The sequence below is a fragment of the Salvelinus alpinus genome, chromosome 13 (genome assembly GCF_045679555.1).
Source record: "Salvelinus alpinus chromosome 13, SLU_Salpinus.1, whole genome shotgun sequence".
In the NCBI taxonomy this organism is placed as follows: Eukaryota; Metazoa; Chordata; class Actinopteri; order Salmoniformes; family Salmonidae; genus Salvelinus; species Salvelinus alpinus.
The window spans coordinates 16,498,725-16,513,224 of NC_092098.1; the positions used below are offsets into that span (position 1 = coordinate 16,498,725).

Here is a 14,500-nt window from a genome sequence, read left to right on the forward strand (position 1 = left end):
GGAAGTTGTAGCAGCTGCCATGTTTGGCTGCTTTGTTCAGGTTTCTTGAAGGTTTCCTGCAGATTTTTGTGTTGCAATGGAACCGAGCTGGAGTACATTTCTATTTCAAGTAAGTACATTTTGATACCCGAAAAGTACGATAATTAACGGAATAACTGTAGCAAACTCAAGACATTCACGGTTTGACGTTTTTCAAATGTGTAATTTTAAGTAAAGCTACCCAAGCAAAACAATGGTAAATAACATCCAGGCTTCCAGCTGTGAGGTAGCTAGGGCATGACGCTAAGAAAAATCAGTTATTTTCGCTTTCATTTTTTTGTATTACTATGATGGTAAACATGTTTTTAGCTTAAATAAGAATTAAGTTATTTAGATAATTAAGTTAGCTTGTTAGATCAAAACCGGCAAACATGAGGGATCACTCGCAGACTCCAAGAACGCCACCGTTACGAGCCAGCCAGTCTGAGTCTCTTGTTTTTTTGTTATTGGCCGGAACCATTGATGCGTTTTTTTGCTGTCTGATGGTGGGAATTTACTTTATAAACAACGTCTCGCTAGCCAATTAGTCTCCTAAAATAATCGTCCAGAGATCACTCGAAAACGAAAAATACTTTACCGATTGACGTTTACTTCCTTACTATTTCGCTAGTCAGCGTTTAACTTTTTCCTTACCTCCTCAAGTCGAAATAGAGCCAGCTAGTTAACTAACTAGCTTAGCTAACCAAACATTGTGACTGCGGGTAGAGAGAGAATTCAAACTATGCACGCATGAAAGCAGTGTTTTTGCCACATTTATTTCAGTGTGCGACATCCTGATTCGGTGATGGAGATTTCAATCTATAACGTTACTATATACAAATCTCCGATATAGCTAGACGAACTAACGTTAGAAGTTTAACTAAATTGTTCAACATGGGTAACTGGTCACATTTGTCTATTTTTGTCTTTGGTCTGCATTCAAGCAAATTACGTTTCTTACCAGTTTCCATTACTAGTCTACATCATACTCGCTGCACCAACTTGTATCGTATTTGGTTTATCATAAAATAGGACATATTTCTACTAGCCCATGTGTGCATTAAGTCAAATGTTGTCCCCTGTTTACTTTATACAGCTACAGCGTGTTTTGGCAAGAAGATATAAACACAGGCATAGCCGACAACTGTGGTAGTTAGGGGGTAAAAAATAGATAGTGACATCGGGATATTATTTTTGATGATTGTCAAAACTATTGGATATTTCGCAATATAATTGTTGCGCTAGTTTGCTGTGCCTGCACCAAAATTCCAGTTTTTTTCCTTCATAACTTTTTCTCTATCTTCTATTTAAATAGGGAGCAAATGTGTCTTCAGCACTTATTTTGGTGACTGATAAACTTGTTTTCTAATGGCTCTCTTGTCCCTCTGCAATATGTTTGGAACATGGAATTGCAATAAATTCAGTGTCAAATCGTGATACATATCGTATCGGCACTGAAGTATTGTGATATCGTTTAGTGAGGTCAGTGACGTAGCAGCCCTAATATGTGGTGGAATGAATCGATTTTGATTAGCGATTTAGATTAGTGCTTGTTTTTCAACAAATTAATGCCAAGGAAACATAGTCTCGGGTGTTATACATTAGCTGGCTTCTTGTGTTTTGTCTGATTGGATCCTTGAGGAGAGTTGTGGCAAGCTCCACAACAACAAAACTATTCAACCCATTAGGCCTACACAGATATGGGCCTACAATGTGGCATTTCAAGTAATGGTGTTCAAACTGCTTTCAACCTGAATATAACATTCCAGATGGCTGATGTACAGTTGAAGTCGGAAGTTTACATACACTTAGGTTGGAGTCATTAAAACTCGCTTTTCAACCACTCCACAAATTTCTTGTTAACAAACTATAGTTTTGGCAAGTCGGTTAGGACATCTACTTTGTGCATGACACAAGTCATTTTCCAACAATTGTTTACAGACAGATTATTTCACTTATAATTCACTGTATCACAATTCCAGTGGGTCAGAAGTTTACATACACTAAGTTGACTGTGCCTTTAAACAGCTTGGAAAATTCCAGAAAATGGTGTTATGGCTTTAGAAGCTTCTGATAGGCTAATTAACATAATTTGAGTCAATTGGAGGTGTACCTGTGGATGTATTTCAAGGCATACCTTCAAACTCAGTGCCTCTTTGCTTGACATCATGGGGATATCAAAAGAAATCAACCAAGACCCCAGATCATTTTTTTGTAGACCTCCACAAGTCTGGTTCATCCTTGAACAATTTCCAAATGCCTGAAGGTACCACGTTCATCTGTACAAACAACAGTACGCAAGTATAAACACCATGGGACCATGCAGCTGTCATGTCGCTCAGGAAGGAGACGCGTTCTGTCTCCTAGAGATGAACGTACTTTGGTGCAAAAAGTGCAAATCAATCCCAGAACAACAGCAAAGGACCTTGTGAAGATGCTGGAGGAAACCAGTACAAAAGTATCTATATCCACAGTAAAACGAGTCCTATATCGACATAACCTGAGGCCGCTCAGCATGGAATAAGCCACTGCTCCAAAACCGCCATAATAAAGCCAGACTACGGTTTGCAACTGCACATGGGGACAAAGATCGTACTTTTTGGAGAAATGTCCTCTGGTCTGATGAAATAGAACTGTTTGACCATAATGACCAATGTTATGTTTGGAGGAAAAAGGGGGAGGCTTGCAAGCCGAAGAACACCATCCCAACCGTGAAGCACGGGGGGGGGGGGGGGGTCATGTTGTGGGGGGGCTTTGCTGCAGGAGGGACTGGTGCACTTCACAAAATAGATGGCATCACGTGGAAGGACATTTATGTGGATATATTGAAGCAACATCTCAAGACATCAATCAGGAAGTTAAAGCTTGGTCAGAAATGTGTCTTCCAAATGGAAAATGACCCCAAGCATACTTCCAAAGATGTGGCAAAATGGCTTAAGGACAACAAAGTCAAGGTATTGGAGTGGCCACCACAAAGCCCTGACCTCAAACCAATAGAACATTTGTGGGCAGAACTGAAAAGTGGCAAATGGCTCCATCTTGAAAAATAGATTATTTTGAGTGGGAGCTCAGATTATTGGAGTGATACAAATATTTACTCTCTGGGCAAGCTCTTAGCCCTGTTTCTGCTTTGAAGTTATTACTGTAATTGTCCCGGCTAACTGTTCTATTCCCAACGTTTCGGACATGTGTAGCTGTTGCTTGCTAATTGTAATGGGCCCAGAGCCTGTCGAGGCTAAGTGGCAGTTTGTCTCCAAATACTGAGTACAGTGCAGCCATTTTGCTGAGGGTGGGATGGTGTTTGTGTGATGTGATTATGCTAATGTAAACAGTCATTGATCAGTAGGTGTTTAGAAGTGACACATCGAGGGAAAGTTGATGTTAATGCAGCACTCTTGCTGATTTCTCCCACACAACTGCTAGTGGCCATGAATCATTGTGTCGTGTGTGTCATGTCCACTTTCAGTGAGATTAAATTACTTTTTCCTCATCTTGCGGACAGTGCAGCAAGCCAAAATACTGTCTGCTTAGTGTAACATGATTACTATGTCAGTTGTCTTTGTTTCATTGATTCATAAGCATTTGGATGCACCTGCTATAACTGTGTAGGCGACCAATAACATTTGATTTGATCCTATTCCTACCAGATTCTTTCACCCATATGGAGGAGCACTGTTTATTGTGTTGTCTGAGTGAGCGTTTTCTTTAATTCATTCTCATCAGACTATGAACCACCGTTTAGTCAAACGGTAGCAGCTGGGGGCCAGTGGGTTCAACTATCCATCACTACTCAAGAGCAGAGGGGAAAAATCTTTTCATTTTGATTTCCATTTTTACGAGAAAAGTGGTGCTTGACAAAGGTAAGGTTATTGTGCTCTCTGAGAGAGCTAAAGTACTATAATCCTTTATTACTCACCTGCAACGGCACAAAATGAAAGATTTGTTTGTGTCACAGGCTGCCTTGTTCCTGACAGAAAGGCTTTGTGACACTGGCTTCTGCATCTGTATGACTCACGCTAAACACCTCTCCCCTCTTGAGCACTCATTGATCCCAAGGATGTTGGCAGCAGGGTAGCATGGTAATGAGCTAGGAAATGGCCACAATGACCTTCTCCTATATAACCCAATCTCCCCTAGAGTATTTTAAAAGGCTACCCCAAGTATTAATTTCATATAGGTTAGCCTCAGGAGTTTTTTCTTTCTCCACCTATGCCCTGTAAGTACCAGCTGTGAAATGCCTCCAGTTATAGCCTATACCATAGCATAATTTTGGAGCTACCCGAGCAGTGACTCTTTCACATTTAGATGGTCTACTAGAATACATCCCTGCCTGGAGGTTATGTTCCAGAAATAATTGTTAATTTCTGTTTTCAGCACAGACTTGTTAACTAATCTGACATTGAACATTGTCAGAGCAATACATTTGTGCTCAATGGTTATTCAAATTAAATCATTTTATTTGTCACATGCGCCGAATACAACAAGTGTAGACTTTACCGTGAAATTCTTACATACAAGCCCTTAACCTGTCTAACCCGTTCCGCTAGCGGAACCCCTCGCCAACAGCCAATGAAATTGCAGGGCGCCAAATTCAATCAACAGAAATCTCATAATTCAATTTTCTCAAACATACAAGTAGCGGTCGACCGCCGATACTGATTATTGGAGGACGCCGATACCGATTATTGGAGGACAAAAAAAGACGATGCCGATTCATCGGCCGATTTATTATTTTAACATTTATTTGTAATAATGACAATTACAACAATACTGAATGAACACTTATTTTAACTTAATATAATACATCAATAAAATCAATTTAGCCTCAAATAAATAATGAAACATGTTCAATTTGGTTTAAATAATGCAAAAACAAAGTGTTGGAGAAGAAAGTAAAAGTGCAATATGTGCCATGTAAGAAAGCTAACATTTAAGTTCCTTGCTCAGAACATATGAAAGCTGGTGGTTCCTTTTAACATGAGTCTTCAATATTCCCATGTAAGAAGTTTTAGGTTGTAGTTATTATAGGAATTATAGGACTATTTCTCTCTATACTATTTGTATTTCATATACCTTTGACTATTGGATGTTCTTATAGGCACTTTAGTATTGCCAGTGTAACAGCTTCCGTCCCTCTCCTCGCTCGAACCAGGAACACATCAACAACAGCCACCCTCGAAGCAGCGTTACCCATGCATAGCAAGGGGAACAACTACTCCAAGTCTCAGAGCGAGTGACGTTTGAAACGCTATTAGCACGCACCCCGCTAACTAGCCATTTCACATCGGTTCCACCAGCCTAATCTCGGGAGTTGATATGCTTGAATTCATAAACAGCAGAGCTGCTGGCAAAACGCACGAAAGTGCTGTTTGAATGAATGCTTACGGGCCTGCTGGTGCCCACCATTTCTCAGTCAGACTGCTCTATCAAATCAGACTTAATTATAACATAATAACACACAGAAATACGAGCCTTAGGTCATTAATATGGTCGAATCCGGAAACTATCATCTCGAAAACAAAACATTTATTCTTTCAGTGAAATACGGAACCGTTCCGTATTTTATCTAACGGGTGGCATCCATCAGTCTAAATATTCCTGTTACATTGCACAACCTTCAATGTTATGTCATAATTACGTAAAATTCTGGCAAATTAGTTCGCAACGAGCCAGGCGGCCCAAAACTGTTTCATATACCTTGACTCTGCGTGCAATGAACGCAAGAGAAGTGAAACAATTTCACCTGGTTAATATTGCCTGCTAACCTGGATTTCTTTTAGCTAAATATGCAGGTTTAAAAATATTTACTTCTGTGTATTGATTTTAAGAAAGACAATGATGTTTATGGTTAGGTACACGTTGGAGCAACGACAGTCCTTTTTCGCGAATGCGCACTGCCTCAATTATATGCAACGCAGGACACGCTAGATAAACTAGTAATATCATCAACCATGTGTAGTTATAACTAGTGATTATGATTGATTAAGTTTAATGCTAGCTAGCAACTTACCTTGGCTTCTTACTGCATTCGCATAACAGGCGGGCTCCTCGTGAGGCAGGTGGTTAGAGCATTGGAATAGTTAACCGTAAGGTTGCAAGATTGAATCCCTGAGCTGACAAGGTAAAAATCTGTCATTCTGCCCCTGAACAAGGCAGTTAACCCACCGTTCCTAGGGCGTCATTGAAAATAAGAATGTGTTCTTAACTGACTTGCCTAGTTAAATAAAGGCGTAAAAGAAAAATCAAAATTGGCGTCCAAAATTTCCGTTTTCCGATTTGTTATGAAAATTAGGGCCGATTTCAAGTTAATCGGCCATTCCGATTAATCGGTCGACCTCTATATACAAGTCTTAGACACCATTTTAACGATACAATTCTCGTTAATCCAGCCACAGTGTCCGATTTTCAAAAAAGCTTTTCGGCCAAAGCAGAAAATATCATTATGTTAGGTCAGCAACTAGTCACAGAAAACATACAGCAATTTTCCAACCAAAGAGAGGAGTCACAAAAAGCTGAAATATTGATAAAATTAATCACTAACCTTTGATATTCTTCAGCAGATGACACTCCCGGGACAACATGTTACACAATACATGTATGTTTTGTTCGATCAACATCATATTTATATCCAAAAACCTCAGTTTACATTTGGCTTTGCATCCAAAACATCCCGTGAATTTGCACAGAGCCACATCAAATCACTGAAATACTCATAATAAACATTGATAAAAGATACAAGTATTATTCACAGATTTAAAGATATGCTTCTCCTTAATGCAACCGCTGTGTCAGATTTCAAATAAACTTTACGGAAAAAGCTAACCATGCAATAATCTGAGTACGGCGCTCAGAGACCCATCAAGCCAAAAAGATATCCGCCATGTTGGAGTCAACATAAGTCAGAAATAGCATTATAAATATTCACTTACTTTTGATGATCTTCGTCAGAATGCACTCCCAGGAATCCCAGTTCCACAGTAAATGTTTGATTTGTTCCATAAAGTTCATAATTTATGTCCAAATACCTCCTTTTGTTAGCGCGTTTGGTAAACAAATCCAAACTCACGACGCGCGTGCAAGTCCAGCGGAAAGTACGGACAAAGTCCAAAAAGTTATATTACAGGTCGTAGAAACATAAAATGTTTTTATAATCAATCCTCAGGTTTAAAAAAAAAACATAATCGATTAATATTTCGACCGTAACCTATTCAATAGGAGAGAAAAGGAAAATGGAGAGCTACCACACTCTATTCAGAGGACACCTGACTACTTTTGAAAAATCTTGCTCATTTGTCAAAATAAAAGCCTGAAACTATGTCTAAAGCCTGGTCACAGCCTGATGAAGCCATTGGAAAAGGAATCTGATTGATACCCCTTTCAATGGAAGAAAGACGGGCCAGGAAACACAGATTTGTTTTAAAAGAAAAGAAAGGGTTAGATTTTCCGGGTTAGATTTTCTCAGGTTTTCGCCTGCAGAATCAGTTTTGTTATACTCAGACAATATTTTGACTGTTTTGGAAACTTTGGAGTGTTTTCTATCCTAATCTGTAAATTATATGCATATTCTATGATCTGGACCTGAGAAATAGTCCGTTTACCTTGGGAACGTTATTTAAAAATAAAAAAAATCTGACCCCTAGCGTCGAGGTTAACCAACAAGGCTTGTAATTTAAATATTTAATTTGTATTTACAGGTGGCATACAAGTTTGTTATTAAGGCACATGAAAGTTCACATGTTCCAGAAGGCATTTCTGCTAAGAAACTTGTTTAGAATTTATTTTATGGCTCTCCTTTGAAGTCGTGACTTACGCCTAGTTTCCTGAAACTGGTCACATATAAGGAAATCAATCAATTTAAATACATTTATTAGGCATAGGCCCACCCACTTGGGAGCCAGACCCAGCCAATCAGAATTTATTTTTCCCCACAACAGGGCTTTATTACAGACAGAAATACTCCTCAGTTTCATCAGCTGTCCTGGTGGCTGATCTCAGACGATCCCACAGGTGAGGAAGCCTGATGTGGAGGTTCTGGGCTGGCGTGGTTCTGGGCTGGCGTGGTTACACGCGGCCTGCGGTTGTGAGGCTGGTTGGATGTACTGCCAAATTCTCTAAAACAACATTGGAGGCGGCTTATGGTAGAGAAATGAACATTAAAATATCTGGCAACAGCTCTGGTGGACATTCCTGTATTCAGGATGCCAATTGCACGCTCCCTCGACATCTGTGGCGTTGTGTAACAAAACTGCACATTTTAGTGTCCTTTTGTCCTCAGCACAAGGTGCACCTGTGTAATGATCATGCTGTTTAATCAGCTTCTTGATATCCCACACGTTTCAGGTGGATGGATCATCTTCGCAATGGAGAAATGCTCACTAACAGGGATGTAAACAAATCTGTGCTAAACATTTGAGTGAAATAAGCTTTCTGTGTGTATGTAACATTTCTGGGAACTTTTATTTCAGCTCAGGAAACATATGAACAACACTTAGCATATTGCCAATCATATTTTTGTTCATTATATTTCACATGGAATTAAAAGCCAGTCGCCAATCAGTACTGTTAGTCTTTTCAGAATCGTTTATTCTCCCTGCCTTCCATTTTGATGTTATTTACGTTGGAGTGACCTCAGTCTTCAGAGCACATTTGTATCAAAATGGTCAGAGCGGCATGAAAGCGCTGCAGGTCAAGGACCTCTGTCTTGGGGCCAGGCTGTCTGCTGCTGTCTGGATCAGTTGGTCGGAGACAGACAGAAAGAAGGCTAGAAAATGATGATGTTGATGACTAATCCTGGAAGGTATCGAGCGTGAGCAGGTGCGCAGACAATAGGGGCCGGTGTGCACGGTGGCTTTCTTCCTGAGTTACAAGGTCCACCTGGGTCCGAGAGCGCGACGGCTCGTCTGGGCTGAGTCGTGTGTGGAGAAATGCAGCCCCTGTCCCATGAATAGAGGAGCCAAATCAGAGAAGATGCGCACACACAAAGACTTCCTGTTGGGCACTGGGTGCATCACTGGCTGGATTCGTGTCTTCCACAATAGGGCAGATGAAGTAAGGAGGAGAATGTGGGATTCGTTTTTAGACCTCTCTGTCATAAAACTGCGTGCATGAACAAGTATTTTAACTCCGCCATTCACCTTTTATGGTGACAATAACAGCCTTTATTTGCTGTATAATGTGGAACTGTTGTCATTAGGCCACGGCATGCAAAATACCAAGTGTTGTTTAATATTCAGTTTTATCAATAGATTATTGGCTTTCAATGAGTATGTTTACATGCACACTAATACCTTTCTGAGAATCTTTCAAATTAGTTGGACATGTAATCGCCTTGCTTGGCGTTCCAGCTGTGTATTTGATCTGCGCCAAGAGTGTGCAAAGCTGGCATCAAGGCAAAGGGTGCCTACCTTTTTTAAAGAATCTCAAATATAAAATATATTTTGATTTAACACTTTGTTTTTAGTTACTATATGATTCCATATGTGTTATTTCATAGTTTTGATGTCTTCACTATTATTCTACAATGTAGAAAATAGTAACAATATTTTAAGAATATAATGGAATATAAAATACCATTTTTGTTTCTCTTAGAATAAAAACCTTAGTGTGAACCAGTTTTAGTAAGTAATAAGCTACGGCCCAGTTGCAGCTTTTTCTGACAAAGGCGAAACAACGTGTATTTTTTTGACTGTGTCCGTGTGACAGAGGATGAGCAATTCTTATTAAACAAACACTCAAATAGGCAACGGAAGCAGGAACAGCATAGGGCTGAGTGACTCACTCATTCCTGGCTTTCGTTCAAAATAAGTTACCTTATAATGCAGAGTTAAAGACAAATTCTTTCTGATTGTCGTTAGCATAGATTCTCTCCTCACTACAGCTAATTTTGTTTTCAATTATTATGTAGATTATAATAAATGAATGTTTGTAGGAGTTGATGTGTTTTTTTGTTAGGGCAAATCTGGTCTGTGATATTGAGTTAGAAATGTAAAACTTTAGAGTACTTAAGCATTGAATACATTGCAAGTTTTCCCTTTTCGGGTCATTAGGCTACACTTTACAATAGGACTCAACTCTGACTGCCCGCTGCACCTATCTGTAGTCTAAACTGTGGCACAAATGGTTTTTCTCACACCTAGCCAACCTATTAGACTGTCTTTTGTAAGTTAATGGAGGTGTGAATGTTTGTCAGTCTCTCCTATCGCACGAGTCCTGCATCAGGCAACAACAAAAATCAGTTGGCGGGTGGTACCGGAGTTGAGTAAATACAGTGGCGCATTTACACTTGAAATGTGGACTGACGATTTTCGAAAATAGGATACTTGTGCCGTACAGCCCGTTACATAAACGAAGAGTGGATGTTATACAGTGCCGCTCAAAACTGCAGAAAACATAAGGCCAGCTATTGTGAAAGAATAGGTGTGGATCTTGTTGATTTTTCACTTCAAGAGCCCTACTGTCCACCTGGTAATTGTGTGGTTTCAAAGGATATAGCGTCACCTTCAGATGGATGTGTGGTTTCAGAGAGAAGCCAGCTGCGAGCCTGCGACCAGGCACAGTGGATGACATCCTTTTCCTGCACAGCAATTTGAAGAAATCCATTGATGAATGGACTGTTTTTGGAGTTGTTATAGTATATTTATTTGTTTAATGTTAGACTCTTTAAAGCAATTTGAGTTGTCTGTGTGCTGCATTGCAATATTTTCTTAATTCACGGCATGGTTTCTTTTTAGCCAAATGATGAAAAGACATGCAGACAATTTAATTAATGCAGGAAAAGAGAAATGATAGCCTACTGTCTGTAGTCGTAAAAACAATTATGCTAAATAAATTGATATTATTTTGTTGGGTAGTGGATCGGCTCTCGGAACTCATTAAGAGGTGGCTTCGATCTTCAATATAATCATTCAGAAGGTTAAACCCATAGGTTTTAGGCTGTGTGGCGGAGAGTGACACGGGCACTGGAGATGTTGGGTCTGGGCAGGTGGGTCTGGGCAGGTGGGGTGTGTTTTTTTTGTCTAAAAATACTAAATAAAATCTTACAGAAAATGTAAGGAAAAATGACAAGCTTGCAACACGCATTATGAATAGGATTTATTTGATTTTGTTTACATTCTTCATTGTAACCACAATGTCACAAATAATTGAACACATACAACATGAGCAGATGAAGTTGTTCAACATTTCAAAAAATGTATATCTTTTTTTTACCCCCTTTTTCTCCCCAATTTCGATCTTGTCTCATCGCTGAAACTCCCCAACGGGCTCAGGAGAAGAAGGTCGAGTCATGCTTCCTCTGAAGAAATACATGGCCAGCCAAACCGCACATCTTCACACCTGCCCGCTTAACCCGGAAGCCAGCCGCACCAATGTGTCGGAGGAAACACCGTTAAACTGACGACCGAGGTCCACGGACCGCCACAAGGAGTCGCTAGATGAGCCAACTATAAAACCCTCCTCTAACCCGGATGATACTGGGTCAATTGTGCGCCGCCCTATGGGACTCCCGATCACGGCCGGTTGCGACACAGCCCGGGAACGAACCTGGGTCTGTAGTGTAGCCTCTAGCACTGTTGCAGTGTCTTAGACCGCTGCGCCACTCGGGAGGCCCTCAAAACATTTCTTTATGAAAGACTATCAGAAAGAATATTGGTACTTATTTATTTTGACCCAAAGCCACGAATGAGTGAGTCACATACCAAACAATATAGGCAAAATGACTAAACAGGTATTGACAACTCACACAACTGAAAATTCCTTTGGGAACTTGTATTTACTAAGCAGTCCTATGGTCAAGAACGAGATGACACAGGAATGCGCAATTTAAACAGGCTCATCGATAATAGTTTTAGACAAAGTACAATAGACAGAATTCAACACGATAAACTAACAACAATTGCTACAGTGACTCAAGGCTCAATGTATAGGCATCCCGCCATCCCGGGGATGATAAAATGTGTAATGAGCTGTTCAAAACCGACTCTGCTAGTTCTGGGACGATAGATACAAAATTCATACAAAGCCTGTAATTAAAAAGCCACGGTCACAAAAGGCTCTTCACATTATAAGTGCAGGAATCGCACATCGCAGTTGGCTATAGGTGCGGATGTTAAAATGCAACTGGCAGGAAAACACGTTCTCAAAGTGCACCGTTCTCCCAAAGCCCACCGCCACCTCAAATGCGAGTGGTTTCATGTGATCAAGATACCAATATTTGTGAGAGAGAGAAAAGAAAAGGGAAGACCTAACAACTAGCATGGGTTGTTAATATGATTAGGATTTTGTGTTTGCTTCTGGACATCGAAAATAAAGTTTATTTGAAAACCAACAGAACCAGAGAAAATGCTGGTTTCAGTGGCGTAATGTTAATGAGAAAATGTTCAGCCTATGGTCGGATTTTGGTTAGGCTACTTTGAAACCAGGTAAAACTTATTTATTTTGATCAAAAGCCACCAATGAGTGAGTCACTCAGCTTTATGCTGACAAATATAGCTTTATGTTGTGAAATAGGCCAAGCCTAAACACATATTAAATAGCCTAAATAAACTAGTACATTTCATAAATGAAGTAGCTCAGGTCTTGAAAATGTGGGCAACCTTTTCCCCTCCCTATCCTCACTGGACTCTTTCATTCAGTTTCTTCTTCACATCAGCAAAGAAGGACTCCGTGTTTCAGAAACTCACATCATATAGAGCGTCTGTCACTCTTTCACACTGTGGTAAATAAAGCCCGTTTTTTATTAAGAATGGTTTCTTTGTTTTTAGGGGGAGAGAAACCAAAAGCCCACTGTGCCTATTTTTCGAAAATCGTCAGTCCACATGTCAAGTGTAATTGCGCCATTGTATTTACCCAAGTTCTCTTTAAACTCCAGGACGACCCGCACATTTTTATTTTGCCTCATGTAGGACTCTAGTGCCAGAGAAGAGACTTTTGGACTGAAACATTCACACCTCCATTCATTTATGAGAAGAGCGTCAATTTCTGACAGTTTAGACTACCAATAGATCAGCATTCTAACTCTTGTGATAGTGTGGTGCAATGACAGAATGATGCAATTTGCCACGATCTACCACAAACGGTCGCGGCATAAGCTCAAAACCTTTAATTGATGAACCACTGAATATCACTGTTGACCAAATAATGGTTTTATAACAATGTACAGGAACTTTGTCTAGCAAATTCACTGAAATAGCAACTTAACCTGTCTAGGACTGGGGAACCCTTCGCCAACAGCCAATAAAATTGCAGTGCGCCAAATACAAATCAACAGAAATCTCATAAATCAAATTTCTCAAACATACAAGTATTAGGCACCATTTTAAAGATAAAATTCTCATTAATCCAGCCACAGTGTCTGATTTAAAAAAAATGCTTTACAGCGAAAGCTCCACAAACGATTATGTTAGGTCACCACCAAGTCACAGATAAACCCAGCCATTTTTCCCGCCAAAGAGAGGAGTCACAAAAAGCACAAATAGAGAAAAATAATCACTAATCTTTGATCTTCATCAGATGACACGCATAGGACTTCATGTTACACAATACATGTATGTTTTGTTCGGTAAAGTTCATATTTATATCCAAAAATCATATTTTACATTGGCGTGTTAGATTCAGTAGTTCCAAAACATGCAGTGATATTGCAGAGAGCCACATGAATTCACAGGAATACTCATAATAAATGTTGATGAAAATACAGCTATTATACATGAAACTTTAGATACACTTCTCCTTAATGCAACCGCTGTGTCAGATTTAAAAAAAACTTTACGGAAAAAGCATAATCTGAGAACGGCGCTCAGAGCCCAAACCAGCCAGAGAAATAACCACCATGTTGGGTAGTCAACGTTATTCATAAGTAGTATAAAAAATATTCACTTACCTTTGATCTTCATCAGAATGCACTCCCAGGAATCGCAGTTCCACAATAAATGCTTGTTTTGTTCGATAATGTTCATCATTTATGTCCAATAGCTTCTTTTGTTAGGGCATTTGGTAAACAATCCAAAAGCGCCATCTGGTCCATTCGGACGAAACGTTCAAAAATATATATTACAGGTCGAAGAAACTTGTCAAACTAAGTATAGAATCAATCTTTAGGATGTTTTTATCATAAATGTTCAATATTGTTCCAACCGGAGAATTCTGTTGTCTGTAGAAAAGCACTGGAACGAGAGAAACCTCTCGTGAAAGTGCGTGACTGAGAACGAGGCTGTAGGCAGACCCCTTACTCAAACATCTCCCATCCGGCCCCCCTTCACATGAGAAGCCTGAAACCACGTTCTAAAACGTGGTGACATCTAGGGGAAGCCTTAGGAAGTGAAAAAATACCCATATCCCGAAGTGTATTCGATTGGGGTGAGTTCAAAAACTACAAACCTCAGATTTTCCACTTCCTGTTTGGATTCTTTCTCAGGTTTTTGCCTGCCATATGAGTTCTGTTATACTCACAGACATGATTCAAACAGTTTTAGAAACGTCAGAG

The 14,500-nt window shown here is 39.8% G+C and overlaps 1 protein-coding gene across 2 annotated transcripts in view; it reads left to right on the plus strand.

Annotated features, from left to right (window-relative positions):
* The window catches only part of LOC139537201 (vascular endothelial zinc finger 1-like), a 49,143-nt gene continuing 34,643 nt past the window's right edge, over positions 1-14,500 (plus strand). For both annotated transcript variants that reach the window (XM_071338248.1, XM_071338249.1), the window contains exon 1: positions 1-109. In XM_071338248.1, coding sequence (XP_071194349.1) covers positions 77-109 — 33 coding nt within the window. In that variant the 5' untranslated portion in view covers positions 1-76. The remainder of the gene's footprint in view (positions 110-14,500) is intronic.